Source organism: Ascaphus truei, chromosome 19 (genome assembly GCF_040206685.1).
Source record: "Ascaphus truei isolate aAscTru1 chromosome 19, aAscTru1.hap1, whole genome shotgun sequence".
NCBI lineage: Eukaryota > Metazoa > Chordata > Amphibia > Anura > Ascaphidae > Ascaphus > Ascaphus truei.
In genome coordinates, this window is record NC_134501.1 from 5336306 (window position 1) to 5351116 (window position 14811).

General features: G+C 42.5%; 2 protein-coding genes across 4 annotated transcripts in view; one reads left to right on the top strand and one right to left on the bottom strand.

The window, feature by feature from the left end:
• LRP3 (LDL receptor related protein 3) overlaps window positions 1-13124 on the top strand; it is a 28353-nt gene extending 15229 nt beyond the window's left edge. For both annotated transcript variants that reach the window (XM_075576366.1, XM_075576367.1), the window contains 4 exons: window positions 966-1174; window positions 2896-3982; window positions 5312-5444; window positions 6989-13124. In XM_075576366.1, the coding sequence (XP_075432481.1) occupies window positions 966-1174; window positions 2896-3982; window positions 5312-5444; window positions 6989-7810 (2251 nt within the window). In that variant the 3' untranslated portion in view covers window positions 7811-13124. The remainder of the gene's footprint in view (window positions 1-965; window positions 1175-2895; window positions 3983-5311; window positions 5445-6988) is intronic.
• Window positions 12079-14811, bottom strand: part of SLC7A10 (solute carrier family 7 member 10) — a 44129-nt gene continuing 41396 nt past the window's right edge. For both annotated transcript variants that reach the window (XM_075576369.1, XM_075576368.1), the window contains one exon: window positions 12079-13314. In XM_075576369.1, coding sequence (XP_075432484.1) covers window positions 13181-13314 — 134 coding nt within the window. In that variant the 3' untranslated portion in view covers window positions 12079-13180. The remainder of the gene's footprint in view (window positions 13315-14811) is intronic.

Sequence of the window (14811 nt, forward strand, 5' to 3'; positions counted from 1 at the left end):
ATCTGCAAAATCTCATGGATAAAGTGATTAAGAATAAATAGTGTTTCTATATTTGATCTATTTGCGTTTTTCATGTATTACAACTGAAATACAGGCAGATTATGTTGTAGTAAACAATATACAGTAGGTATAGTTGAATGTATGGAAAAGGCCTACCTTTTCATATGTATAATATAATATATAGCTATTGTTGCATCACTACTTTTAGTAATAAAACTCATCAGACCCAAGGTTAGGAATGACTTAATACCATTTACGGGTTAGGGTCTTCATGATAAAGGACACAATCAAAGGGGCAAAGTGGCAGGTGAGGAGGAGGAAAGGGAGGTGGCTTCAGAAGCGATAGTAAGGAGGACACATGCTAGAACGGGAATGGCATCCTCCAGTCCTCCAAGGGCCACCAACAGGTCAGTTTTTAAGGATATCCCTGCTTCAGCACAGGTGGCTCAGTCAAAGACTGAGTCACTGACTGAGCTACCTGTGCTGAAGCAGGAACTGATTGAACCACCTGTGCTGAAGCAGGGACAAATTAATCCACCTGTGCTGAAGCATGGACTGATTGATCCACCTGTGCTTTAAAGTCGGGCCCAACTTCCGCATCCGCATGCGGCATTGGAGGCCTGAGTACTACTTCCTGTGTGCGTGCGTGTGTGTGGGGAATAGTAGATCAGGAGCGGCCAACCCAGTTCTCAAGAGCTACCAACAGGTTATGTTGTCAGGATATCCCTTCTTCAGCACAGGTGGCTAAATCAGTGGTTCAGTCAACGATGGAGTCACTGATTGAGCCACCTGTGCTGAAGCAGGGATATCCTTAAAAACTGACCTGTTGGTGTCCCTTGAGGACTGGAGTTTGCCACCTTTTGTGCTAGAAGGAGAATAATCATAACATCTCACTGTTCCAGTATAATAAGTGGTCGGATTCTGACTGCCTTCAGCTTTGTTATTTTGTGTTTGGCATTTAACAGTTTTAAGAACTTTGACGTAGAGGCGTCTCCCAAGTGTGCGGCTGATTGGCTCTTGATCGGCCCGTCGTCTAAAAGAGAGGAATACAAAGTGTGTGGGACCTCTATTCCTCCGGCCTTCATCTCGTCACGGGATCACGTCTGGATATTCTTTCACTCGGACTCATCTAGTTCAGGACAGTCTCAGGGATTTCGTCTTTCATATATCAGAGGTACGGCAAAACCTCATCGGGGGAAATCAATGAAATTAGTCAGACGTTCAAACTACAGGACACTTCCAGGCTTCTGTTGAAGCTGGTTTGTGTTAGGATGTTTTGTGTTGAACATTGATATCGATTACATTCTGGGGAGACACAGGGAAATATAATGATTTGTGCCAGATGACATAACTCTTTCTTGGGTTCTATTTACTAAAGTCTACTGGCTGCAAAACGGGGCCGAAACCAGTGAAAATAACAACATCATATTTAACAAAGAAAATAATTCCAATTGAGAACAGTTTTAGTTTTTCCTTTGGTAAATCTGGTACAATTCTTTTGGACTGGTTTTGGTCTGGTTTTGGTCTGGTTTTGAAACTGGGATGCTTTAGTAAATAACTCCCCAAGTCCCTGTAGCTGGGGGTTCAAACCAGAGCATTGTACTTTCAAGAACAAATGGTTTAAATGGTTTACCAACACCTCGAAATCGATCGCAGTTTAAGCCCATTTGACTCAGTCATTTTCTCTATTGTAAAACCTTTGATACGATTTGATTACCACTTTTCCCATGAAACGCTTTCTCGTGTGTTTATCCAGAGAGCCCACCATACATTTATCCCCCCCAACCCCCCCATTACCACCATCATTGGAACTGTGCTTCATTTTTCTGCTACCCTTTCCTTCCAGAAAGAAGTTATCTCTTGCATTTCCCGCTAGTCGCTATCTATCATTTCCCGGCAGGAGACCAACCCCTATCATCAGTCTGAATTTCTGTCTGCGTGATGTCTCCTTAAGTATTATTTGATAGACATGATGTTTCACCTGGAAGGATTTAAAATTGGGAATTGGTAGAATGACACTCGGCCTGCTCCCTGCACTGCCGAGAGATATTTATGTGAATGAATTTGCAAATGTTCAGGGAGTGAAAACGTATGTTTGAAATAGCTGTGAGCAGTGTAGTTAGCAGTTTGGCTATTTAATATTACTGTTTTTTTCTTGTATCCACTTCCAACTTTACAGTCTATGTTTTCATTAGAATGATTTATTTGTGTGGAATGCCGCCCCTAGCAAAGAAACAGCCCTAACCATCCAGAGGAAGTAGAAGGTGCTAAATAATAGGACACAGGAGAAGGGTAAATACTGTATGTGAACAATAAATCAACAGACAGGAAAACACTGTAATAAAACAGTAAATATAAATGCCACTTGTGAGCACATTCACACGTCCCTGCAACTCTGTCTTTCCCCATTATCGCTTGGCAAACAGTGCTTCCACTGCAGCCGGGAATTCTGGGAAATGACATGCAAATGAGCACAGTGCGTCACTCTTTACTTCTCATCCATTTTAACACGGACCCCTATAAGCTTATGCCGTATTGCAAAGCTTTAAAGCACAGTCTGGGCTTTAGAAGTGCAGAGCCAGTAACCATACTTACAGACAGCTGTTTAAACCTTTTTTAGTCTCATCTGTGCGAGGTTGGTTGCAGACTGGTCTAAACAGGCAAACCAACAAGACACCAAATACCAGTGTGGCTTATAATTGGCAGCAGGGGTTGTTCGTTAGATTTTCATATGCTACTTCTAAGATTTCAATGTTAAGAAACTTCAAGATTAAAAAACTGGTATTCAGGAAGTGCTGTAATTATAAAGCGCAGTCTCGGATAACTTCAGATGTAATTTGCCACCCTGACAGCACAATGACATTTAATGACCTTCCTCTGGATTTTTTGTGACAGGAAAAGCAGGGCTGAGTGTATGTCCAGCCGACGAATTCTTGTGCGGAAATGGCAAGTGCGTTCCTAATACCTGGAAGTGCAACGCTATAGATGAATGCGGGGACTATTCAGACGAGCAAAACTGCACGGCCCCTTCTACCGAGACACAGTCGAGCCTGTGTCCTGCCGGCACCTTCCCATGTAATGTCGCTCATTCTATTCAGTGCCTGTCCAATGAGCTGCGGTGTAACACTGTTAAAGATTGTATCAACGGCTCTGACGAAGAAAATTGCCCTGATCTCTCGTGCGGCAAAAAGCTTAGTAATTTTTACGGTTCCTTTGCTTCGCCGGACTTTTTCCGCGCTGACCACAGCCGGTCAGACCTCCAGTGCACCTGGTATGTGGACACGCAAGATAACCGACACGTCATCCTGCAGCTGCATTTGCAACTGGGATACAATGATTACGTGCGCGTGTACGACGGCATTGGCGAGAGGAGCGACAGGCTCATGCAAACACTCTCGTATCGCAACAACCGCCATTCCATCAACGTGGAGTCTGCCAACGGCCAGCTCACGTTGTCATATCACGCACGGTCAAAGAGCATGGGCCACGGTTTCAATGCAACTTACCAGGTCAAAGGTTACTGCCTCCCTTCCGAGCATCCTTGCGGAAGCGATGATGTTTGTTTCTCCGACAGCCAGCACTGCGATGGTTGGTGGCACTGCCCTAATGGAAAAGACGAAGAGAATTGCCCGGCCTGCCAAAGCAACGAGTACCCCTGTGAAGGAGGCAGTGGCCTCTGCTATTCCATGCTCGACCGGTGTAACAACCAGAAAAACTGCCCAGATGGCTCAGATGAAAAGAACTGCTTCACGTGCCAGCCGGGGAATTTTCACTGCGGCACGAACCTGTGTATCTTTGAGACCTGGCGGTGTGATGGGCAAGAAGATTGTCAGGATGGAAGTGATGAACACAACTGCTTGGTAATAGTTCCCAGAAAGGTCATTACAGCGGCACTCATCGGCAGCCTGGTGTGTGGATTGCTTCTGGTTATAGCTTTGGGTTGTGCATTTAAGCTCTATTCACTAAGGAGCCGAGAGTACAGGTGAGCATGCGTTAGGTCATTTCTTTTTAGTTCAGAAATATCTCCAGTTCCAGATGTGCCAGCAACTAAATGGATTGCATTGTTATATATAGGCTGGGGGTGTCCAACCTGTGGTCCGCTGACCCATTGGGGGTTCCCAGACTAGGGGAATAAAGTGTGGTAAGAGTGCTGAGGTTGATACATTTACCAGCGTCTGCAACAGGAAAAGGGGGTTCAATTATCTACTTATGTTCGCTATACAGACAATAGATCACATTTTTTAGAGGTCCGCAAATGAAGAAACATTGAAAAACACTGATCTAGGCAACGTAGAAGCAGAAGTGTCACTACTCAGCACTTCAAAGGATTATTCCACAATACTCCATCTTAAAAGTCACTTTATAGCATTCAACAAAGTTAGTGCTCTCCTAGTTAGTGAATCATGCTCTGCCCTGGTCCTTACCAGACTTTCTAATAGTGTGGTACCCTGAGAATAGCTACGTATTTCTTTCAAGCATAAGTAAAGTCTCTACATGGTGTTGCTGTGTTAACTTTACATTAGTATTATATGATTTCTAAGGAGAAATGTTAATAACTAAAGAGAGGGGGCTGCATTAAATATGTTAGATGCTAATTAGCTGTGTATGTATAATGAGTTGCATTTCACCATCCTGAGAAAAATTAGACTTAACTAGTATAGTACTGGAGGGCATAGAACGCATTGCAGGAAAAGAGGAGATAGCTTCTGCAACAGTTATTTGTAGTATAATAGTAAGGAGCACGCACAATTAAACTGAAATCCTGCTACTGGTGCTTGGAAAAGCCAAATATGCCCAGGGCTAAAGTAGAAAGAAAAAACCCAGCAGCGAAGTGGACATTCGTAGGAAGTTTATTCAGGTGAATCAATGTTTCAGTCATCTACCAGGAGTTTGTCATCTTGAGGAAGGTCTCGGTGGAGGACTAAAACATTGATCCACCTGAATAAACTCCCTGCAAATGTCCATGTGAGTGCTGGCTTCTTTCTACTTTATAACGTATTATTTGGCCACAGTGGCAGAACTGATGAAATATGTCATGTAAGCCAATTATTGTTGAGTTGAGAGGAAACAAGAACTGTTTCATAACATCCACATGTCAAATGTTTATCTCAGCCCAGGTAAACCTACGTGTGTGGTGTTCAGTAGATGTTTTGCTGTTGTCACTTTAGAGTCAATGACAGCTTTGTCTCACAGTGTGTATTTTAGGACCCTACATATTCTAAGTCACCCCTTCTTAGAGACCCATTCTGAGATATGAACTTCTTTTCCCGGTCGCTTGCATGTTGTAACAATGATTTGTCTTCTGCTTCAGGGCGTTTGAAACTCAGATGACGCGTCTTGAGGCAGAGTTTGTAAGTCGCGAGGCTCCTCCTTCATATGGGCAGCTGATTGCACAGGGACTCATCCCGCCAGTCGAGGACTTCCCAGTTTTTAATGACTCTCAAGTAAATAATACCACATTAGCTCACAGTACCTTGTCCTACACCGTAGGAGCACAGCAGAGAAAACGATGCATCGTTCAGTTCAATTTGCCATAGAGTTCACATTAGAAGATGCTTCCATGTGTCAGAGTTCTCATTGACATGAGTGGGCGCCAACGCTGGATCGAGTGTGTTAACCCGTAGAGGCCCATGGCGATTTTTAGTGTCATTTTTGATCCACTTGTGTCAACAAATAATACTGGGCGTGGTTATTAGAGGTGGAAGAACTTTTCCCCAAAATTTTAATTAGCTGCAATAAAGGCATTTTTTTTTAAAGAATTTTCAAATATTTGTTCATTCATTGTACAGTAGGTGTAAATAAGGCACCATTGTTTCTCTTTTAAAGTGTGAATATTAAAAAAAAATGTATTTGGGGAATATTAAAAAATGAGCAAATATGAAAAACAATTTTTTTTTTATAGAATGTAGGAATATTTTTTTTAAAAACCCTGTTTTTTTTAAATTGGAAAATATAAAACAAATTGGGAGGTAAGGGAAAGAATATTAGAAAATTAGAGAATATTCGAATATTCTGAAGAATAACCACAATATTCGAGAGTTCCCTAAATTCTCCCCCCCAAAAAAGCTGCAAATCGAATTTAGGCATGACCGCCCATCTCTAATGGTTTTAATTAATTACAGAGCCGTGTGAAAAGAGGGGTGGAAACCCTTGATTATAATAATAAACTTGATTTGTGTGTTGCAACCAACCTGTTAAGTCCACATCAACACTATAATGAACCAGTCCTGCTTTTCTTTATTACAATTTGAAACGTTGGTATTGGAGAGAGCCTGGTCTGGATCATTATTACAATGTTGACCTGGCATTAGTTGGCGGGTGGAAACACGTTTGACTAGAAGGATAGTCACTGCCCTCAGGGCAGCATTATCAGTCTAGCTTTCCCCAGGGGTAGAAGATATTCATGGCTGCATCCTATGCCAACTTGAGTTGGTTTCAGTGTATAATTTAAAGAAAGAAATGCAAAATAAAAACGTGCAGGAAAAGCTGCTGCTGCTCACACTTATTGCTGACATGTGAAAGGCAGTGTTTTTGCTTCATGGATGAAAGGATTTTTTTAAATGAAACTTTGTGGGAGGTGTGCAATTCCCCCCCCCCCCCCCTAGTTGTATTGTATTAAATATGTTTTGTGGCTGATTTATGGAGCACAGCTTTGCGTTATTATCACTGGCTTCTCCCTTATATGTCTCACTATTGGATTTTAAGAGTGAATGCATTTGTCCATTTTAATTGTAGTGGGGTTAAAAATTGCTGAAGATTTCTAATAATTACATCTTTACTAGAGATGTGCTGACTTTTTGTTAAACTTTTTTGCTTAAAAATTACATTTGCAATGGGTTTGCCCAACTTAAGTTTTTCCTAATTGCTTGGCAGCTTCTAGTGTGCAAATACAGGGTTAGTGTTTGAGATTATCTTGCACAATTCTCTGGATCTCATTGCTTGAACGCCTTTACTTGTTGGTAATTAACCCTACATCCCTACTTATCAGGTTTCCATGCTGCAGAACATTCGCACTGCTATGAGGCGGCAAATGAGACGTCACTCTTCAAGGAGGACCTCTTCTAGAAGGCGTTTGGGGCGACTCTGGAACAGATTATTCAACCGCCCACGTGGAAGAGGACAGATCCCACTCCTGACACCATCAAACCTTTCACAAACTCGATTAAGTGAGGCAGATATCAGTCAAAGTGAAGAGAATTGGGAGAGTCCTTCAACGCCCCCTGAAAGATTTAATTCACATACACAAACCAACAATGAAGAGGCAGAAAGTCCTAACTTTGCTGACAATGCTTTGCATCTTGAACTTGACGTCATAGAACCGCGTCCTTTAAATGTCTTACCAAACACTTGCACAGACTCCCATATGTGGCCTCAGTTAGAACAGGCCGATGTAAATTCCGGCTCTGGGGGCCCATGTCACAGTTATTATTTTAATCCAGCCATAACAGAGGACACAGGAGCCACAGTGACAGATCCTTTGTCTGCAGATCTCACAGAAACATCATGTTTGGTGCCTGTACCACAAAGAACTGCTGCAGGTGGCAGCAATATAATCAGCAGCCACCAACAAAGAAAAGAACTCCACAGATTGACTTTCAAAAAACTGAACTCCGATCACTTAGACAGCGCGAGGAATGTCCACACTCAGGTGACTGAGCAGCCATGTTGCTGCATAACGTCATGTCAGGAAGAGCCATTGGGTGTGCTACATGCCAATTATTACCATTCAATGGAAGTGCCAACACTGGAGGCCTCTCACCCGCTCTCAGAAACGAACACTAGTGACGATGAGTCTTTACTGGTTTGCTAACGAAAAGTTGTTATATCTTATTAATGCCCAAGAGTTTGTATTTTTGGAAATGACTGTATAATTCAGTCTGCAGCGTATATTTTTATATGGCGTTACTGGAAGTTATTTTTCACATTGTTCCTGCGACTGCCGGCGTGGTCAGTGAGGAATATGTGTAATTGTGGTAGACACATTGCAGCTTATGATTTACCAACGGGAGAGTTCTTCACACGTGTATGTGAGAGTTCTTCACACGTGTACGTGAGAGTTCTTCACACGTGTACGTGAGTTCTTCACGTGTACATGAGAGGTCTTCACACGTGTACGTGAGTTCTTCACACGTGTACGTGAGAGTTCTTCACACGTGTACGTGAGTTCTTCACACGTGTACGTGAGAGTTCTTCACATGTGTACGTGAAAGTTCTTCACACGTGTACGTGAGAGTTCTTCACACGTGTACGTGAGAGTTCTTCACACGTGTACGTGAGAGTTCTTCACACGTGTACGTGAGAGTTCTTCACACGTGTACGTGAGAGTTCTTCACTCGTGTACGTGAGAGTTCTTCACACGTGTACGTGAGAGTTCTTCACACATGCACATGAGCTTTGAATACCTCGGAAGGCTCTTCATCACAAAAGCTTAGCACCAAAGTTACTATGCAAGGCTTCGCCCTAACACACCTTGGGCGTCATTTATGAAAGTCTCCTGCCAGGAAAACTGGGACAAAACTTGTGCAAATAAATGGCACTAGATTTATCAAAGGAAATAATCCCATTACTTTCCATGGAATTCCATTTCTGTGATACATGTCGGGCACTGCTTTGCACTGGGTTCGCCTCAGCTCTGCAGCTTGGAGACTTTGTGAAGCAGACCTCCTTAAGACCCATTTATTTGAAGGAGTCTTAGGGGCCTATTCTTGTAGCTCCGAAGTGTGACAAACCGCTTATAGTGCCCTTTACAAGCGGATGGGCACACTTTGCTATTCTGTAAGCCCTTCTCGCATGTCCAAACCGCGTCTAAACAGCTTTTTAAAAGTGGTTTCACTCCGGCTCTGACAATCCGATCAGTTTGTCAAAAAAGCCTAAAACTGGCATTTTTTGCCCACAACTGCTATTCTCATAGCGCCGTTATGCCATCCGCTTCTAAAAACATGCCATTTTTTAACACCACCTCCAGGGGGAGAGATTGGTGCAGTGAGCTACATCCAGAGCCTGACATATGAGTTTGGCTGAGAGAGTAAAACCTATAAGTCAGACGGGGGAGGGAGTTAGCGCCAGCTCAGGTCCTTCCGCTTGTAAAGCGTGTACAATCTGGGCGGTTCAGCTGTTAAACCGGGCGGCTTGTCACTTTTTTAAGAAGTGGTTTAGGAGATGCGATTTGCAATAGAGAATACCGTTTTTTCTCACATTTCATTCCACTTCTTGTGAACACGCCACATCGTGCGGTTTGCAATAACCAATTCGGAGCGACAAGACTAGGCCCCATAACATGGTCCATCAAGTGTTTTCTTTCCCCTTTTCCCCCTCCCTGTTCTTATCAGAGAACCAATAAAGATAAGGGGAGGTGGGGAAGGGGGCCTCTGGCTGCACCAGCACTCGCTGATCACACAGTGACATCACACAGTGACATCACACAGTGACATCACACATGGGAGCAGCCAGAGGAAATCAAACCCCCTCCCAAGACTAACTTTAAAAATACATTACAAATATGTATCGGTGTCAGATGTTTGTAACAACATATCAATTACTCAGATGAGACCCTTAAACATGTCACTGAAATGAGGTCACTTTGGTCCTAGGAAGAATTGCCCCTTTAGGATGTGTTAGAGCTTAGCATTGTTTAGTAACTTTGTGCCTTAATGTCTTGGAAACTTATGTACAAGTATATCTATGAAAAAACATATCATATGTGTGCTAAATTACATAACCTGCAATGCTTCATACTGGTGGAAATATATATGTATGTATATATATATATATATATATATATATATATATATATATATATATATATTGTGCTGAAGCCAGATAAAAAAGAAAAGCAACCCCAGAATAACTTTACGATGCATATAAAGTCATGTTAAAACATTGCCTCAAGAAGTAAAACACATTTTACAATTAGCTAGGAAGACCGCTGCTTTACTTACAAAGCACTTTAAGAAAAGGTAGACGTGGCTGCTTTTCTGCTATTGAGATGTTTGCCATGGAATGGCGCAGCAAGTCTCACAATAAGCCTTTAATTGTCCAGCCATGTGGTCAGTCTCCGACTTTCCTAGGAACCATTTTGTCGGCTTCGTGTTGTGCCCTGTGCTTCCTCCCTGCTGCTCCCCTCCGAAGTCTCCCGCTCACCCCGTGTGTTCCATTCATTAAGAGCTGCTCTGACATTGAACGTACTGATTCTGCAAAAGCTGGTGTGGACTTCTATTGATTTTCTTTGTTTTTTTTTCTTGACAACTATTGAGTGACTGTGTTACCAAAGGACCTGCTGATCCGCATAGAACAGGCAGCACTTTAATCACAAGCAGTGCCACAGGGCAGCGTTTTGCCAGAATCTATCGCAATAGGAACTTCAGAGTTTCAGAAAGAGGATTTTTCCCCGACTCTCAGGTGTGTGAGAAAGCAGAGGCGCTGCACTCTGGTTAAACACTTTATATTTTAGGTTTTGTGACTAGTAATCTGAAGTAGTTGAAATGTTAAGATTGCCTAAAACCCTAAAACATGTGGAAATATGCAGCGTCCTAATAGTGGTGCCTGGAAAAGTGTAGGTTTGGGGCAGCCTGTGATGCCTTAATATGGAGCAGCCTGACACCTGTTCAGAACCAGCTGAACCGGAGCTTCTAATAGCCTTTGAGTGTCTGATTGCGTACATCTGAAAAAAAAAGACTTGTGACGTGTCTACATCTATGAAGGACCTCCATGTTGGTCCATGAATTGGTGTCATAACCTGCAGTGAACTTTCACATATTGAAGTGTAAAATAGTGCTGAGTATGTTGCCACCGTTTATTGTGCTTGAGGATCAGAAAATGATGACCTTTGACCTTTACTGCCCAGACCCCATCCCTCTTCACTCTTAAAGAAACCTGTAATATGGGAAGTGCTTTCCTTATAGTCATACTTCAGGTTATCTTTTTTTGGTTGAGGGACCATTTAATTATATTGTGAAATTCTGCGGAACCCCAACCCTCTCTAATAGCGCGTCTGCGATCAGATGCATTGTAAGGAACCCCAACCCTCTCTAATAGCGCGTCTGAGATCAGATGCATTGTAAATTCTTCTGTATTTGGTACAATTTTCAAATGACCTTAAAATCGCAGGGATCCCTTTAGCGATGCCTGGGGAACCCAAGGGTGCCTAGGAACCCCTGTTGAAAAACACTGGGTTAGATAGCAGTCGGAATATGATCTTTGCAGTTATCACTAATATCTGTTGATTAGGGCTACTTTCATTTCTATTTTCTTTAAGAAGTACGAGCAGCTAGAAGTGTATAGAGATGATACCAATGCCCCCCTCCACCCCTAGAAAAACTTTAACTATTGATTTGTTACCATTATTCTAATCTGTTAGTGCTGGAGGAAGCAGAATTGCACTGTGGTTTGAATTGCAGGTACCTACACAATTGAGCTATGATGTACAGTATCAACAACGAAAGGGAAGAGATATTCTGCTTTTGTTGCATCCCGAAAATGGTATATTTTGCAGCCCCCTCAGGTTTATCAGTTGCTATTTTTATTTGTGCATTATTGCCTTATTTATTTGTGGCTAAATACATTTTTAATTCATAATATTCATTTGATCCCTAGCAGATCTACAGTAAGTACATGTGGTAAGTGATTGGAATTCTGCGGTCTGTATGGCACTGTTGTATCGGTGTGAAAGGTGTAATAAATATGTATGCCTGTTTATGACAGTTTAGATCGATTTTAATGAAATAAAATATTTTTGTTCTACCTCATATGTTCCCCAACATCAGGTCAAGAATTTCTGGTGCAACACGAGGTCTGTAGGTTGATATACATTAGATAACATGACAACACAGTTTAGGGTCGCCAGGCGTCCCGTGCATACTGGATTGTTCCTTATTTCATTGACTTGCCCCGGAAAGGCCTGTCGGGACGCATCATTGCAGTAGGCCCTATTAATATGTTGTGAAGATGTCTTCTCCATGGTCAAGAAAATGAAGGACTAACCCGTTGAATGGAGCGTAACTTTTCCCAAGCAAGAGCTAGGCAGCTGCATGGCAAATTAAATAGTAGCCTCGGAGTGATTGATATTGTATAACATTTCCATGAGGATTTAAAATATAGATTATTTTATTCATATTCACATAATTTTTCTCTTTTTACTGCTTTTTTTTCAATTGAGATAACATTTTGACTTGGAATTAATGGGAGTTTGTAGCCGTAGGTGAGTGCCTTTTGATACATTTGGTTACCAACCTTCAGATGTTACATAGTTACATAGTAGATGATGGACGTATGTCTTTTTTCAACCTCAAGTACAACCTGTGCAAAATTTAGACGACAGATATATTAGACTTTATCCTATATCTATACTTACTGTATATAGATCCAGAGGAAGGCAAACAAAAACCCCCAGTGATATATTATCCAATGATGTCTCATAAGGGGAAAAATAAATTCCTTCCTGACTACAATAATTGGCAATCAGATTACTCCTTGGATCAACATCCTTCCCATGTTTACTTATTTGGTATATCCCTGTATACCTTTCCTTTCATAAAAGATGTCCAACTTTTTTTGGGGCGATATCTATTGTATCTGCCATCACAGTCTCCATGGGTAATGAATTTCACACTGTAACTGCCCTTACTGTAAAGAACCCTTTCCTTTGTTGCTGGTGAAATCTCCTTTCCTCCAACCTTAAGGGATGACCTGAGTCCTTTGTAATGCCTGTGGGATGAATAGTTCTTTAGAATGCTCTGTGTACTGTCCCCAAATATATTTGTATATAGTTGCAATACAGTATGTAGTATGTAGATGCAAAGAAAGTTCAACACGTATCCAAGACTACACTTGGGTTGGTTGAAAATGAGGCTTTAATCAACAAATATGGCCATTTTAAATGATATAACAGGGAGCCCAAGGATGTGTTCTTGGTTAACAATCATTTCAATGCCAGAGGGGCTTGCACTGCACAGGCCTTTTGCAGGGAAGAGGTTAATTACCGTTTAATATTGAGACAATTCCTTGCTTTATTCTCACAATAAAGCCCAAATCATCCTGATGTTGGTGGAGATGCTGGTTTCGCCCCCGTGTGCCTTACTTTCAACGTTTCACTAGATCGCTATATTTTCAAGTACAGTACATATTTTTTTCCTCTCCAAAAATCAGCATGTAAACAAAATGCTACTTCTGACTTTGACGTAGGTCATTGCATCTTCAGAGTTTTTTCGTTGTCGGCGACCTGGGCATCGTTGTAAGGCGTTAGGTCTTCTTCTTCAGGGAGGTCGGGCTGAGGGTAGACAACGTAACACACTTTCTGCCCGCAGTATGTCATGGATTCTAAAAGGAAATGGCAAGTTAGGGAAGTTGCGAACACAAAGTAACAGGACTTGGGGCACGGTAAAATGAGAAATAGTATATTAAAAACCAACCCAACAATGCAATACTAATCTTCATGGGCGTCTTTGGCTATTCAGGAGTGGCAACTTTATGGCCACCTAACTATTCCTGTTCTTTAACTCTTTCGCTGCCACATGCATCACAGAGGCGGAATCTGACATTTGGTCAAGGCCGTCTCACCGCGACCACGCTGGCGTTTACCGCCGTGGAACCCTTTGCCGCAGCTGCTGGACAGTCAGCCACCGGCAGTTTTGCCAATACGGTAAGTTAATTTAAGGGGTTCTAGCGGTTTTAGGGTAAGGGATTAGGTTTTTAGGGTTGGGGATTGAGGTAAGGGCGCAGGTTAAGGCGTTTTAGGGTTAGGGGTTAAGGTTTTTAGGGTAGGGGGTAGCATTAATATTAGGGGTTAAGATTAGGACCTTTCCTTGATGGTGAAACGGCCATCGGAGAGATGTCCACGTGGTGAGGTGAGTGGTGGCTAAATGCCGACTGCGATGTGGTAGTGGCAAAACGTCCGTGACCTAACGTCCTAGATCATTACTAAGGTTTTGTAGTCCTGTTCTCTGTATTTGGAAAAGCGGGACTACCAATCCCAGAATGCTTATTTGACAGATCTCTGCTGCCTGCGAGGCAATATAACACATTGCTCTGAAATACATCGCATGGCCCTCAAGAAGCAACTGCATTGGAGAGACAGTTTTGGATCAAGCCATCCTTAAATAAAAATGGTACGACTCAATATGACAACAATTATAGGACGAGTATCTCCGTTGAATTTGAGTTCAACAAAGGTTGGACTCGGTAACATAGTGTCTTCCTCATCTGCAATGTAACTATGTAACTAACACTTCCTTGACCAGTAGCAGGATGCAGAGATCTGCTCTTCACAGAGCATGAAGCTGAGGTTGCTCATGGACACAACAGATTTCCAACATCACACGGCCGTACAGGGAGCTAAGGTTGTTAGAACTATCTCCTTCCAGCTACTCTTCATACCCAGCAGGTAGAACAACAGCAGGGAATAAACTCCACTCTTCAGGATTACCACAATTTAAAAAGGTAAGAATAGTTCATAGTTGTACTCTCTTTTCTTCCATTGTTGGTCCCCATGACAAGAAAGGAGGTAATTAACAAAGTTTTAAGAATAACGACAATTCTGGAGCTCGGTTACCATCTGGTAATCCAACCCTTTGAACTAACACCAAGCATTGAACACCTTCTGTGACCTAATGACGAATGGTGTACATCACGAAAAGTGCCACCCCAGGTGCCCTTGTGACGTACACCATACGATCAGCACTCCACCACACATACGACGAAAAATGGGGGACTCCTCCACCACACTGAAGGGGGCCTACCCCCCTCCCCGTCACATCCCGTAAAGTGAAATGATCAGTTGATCGCGCCGAAGAGCGGTCACGTGACGCGCAAGTGCCG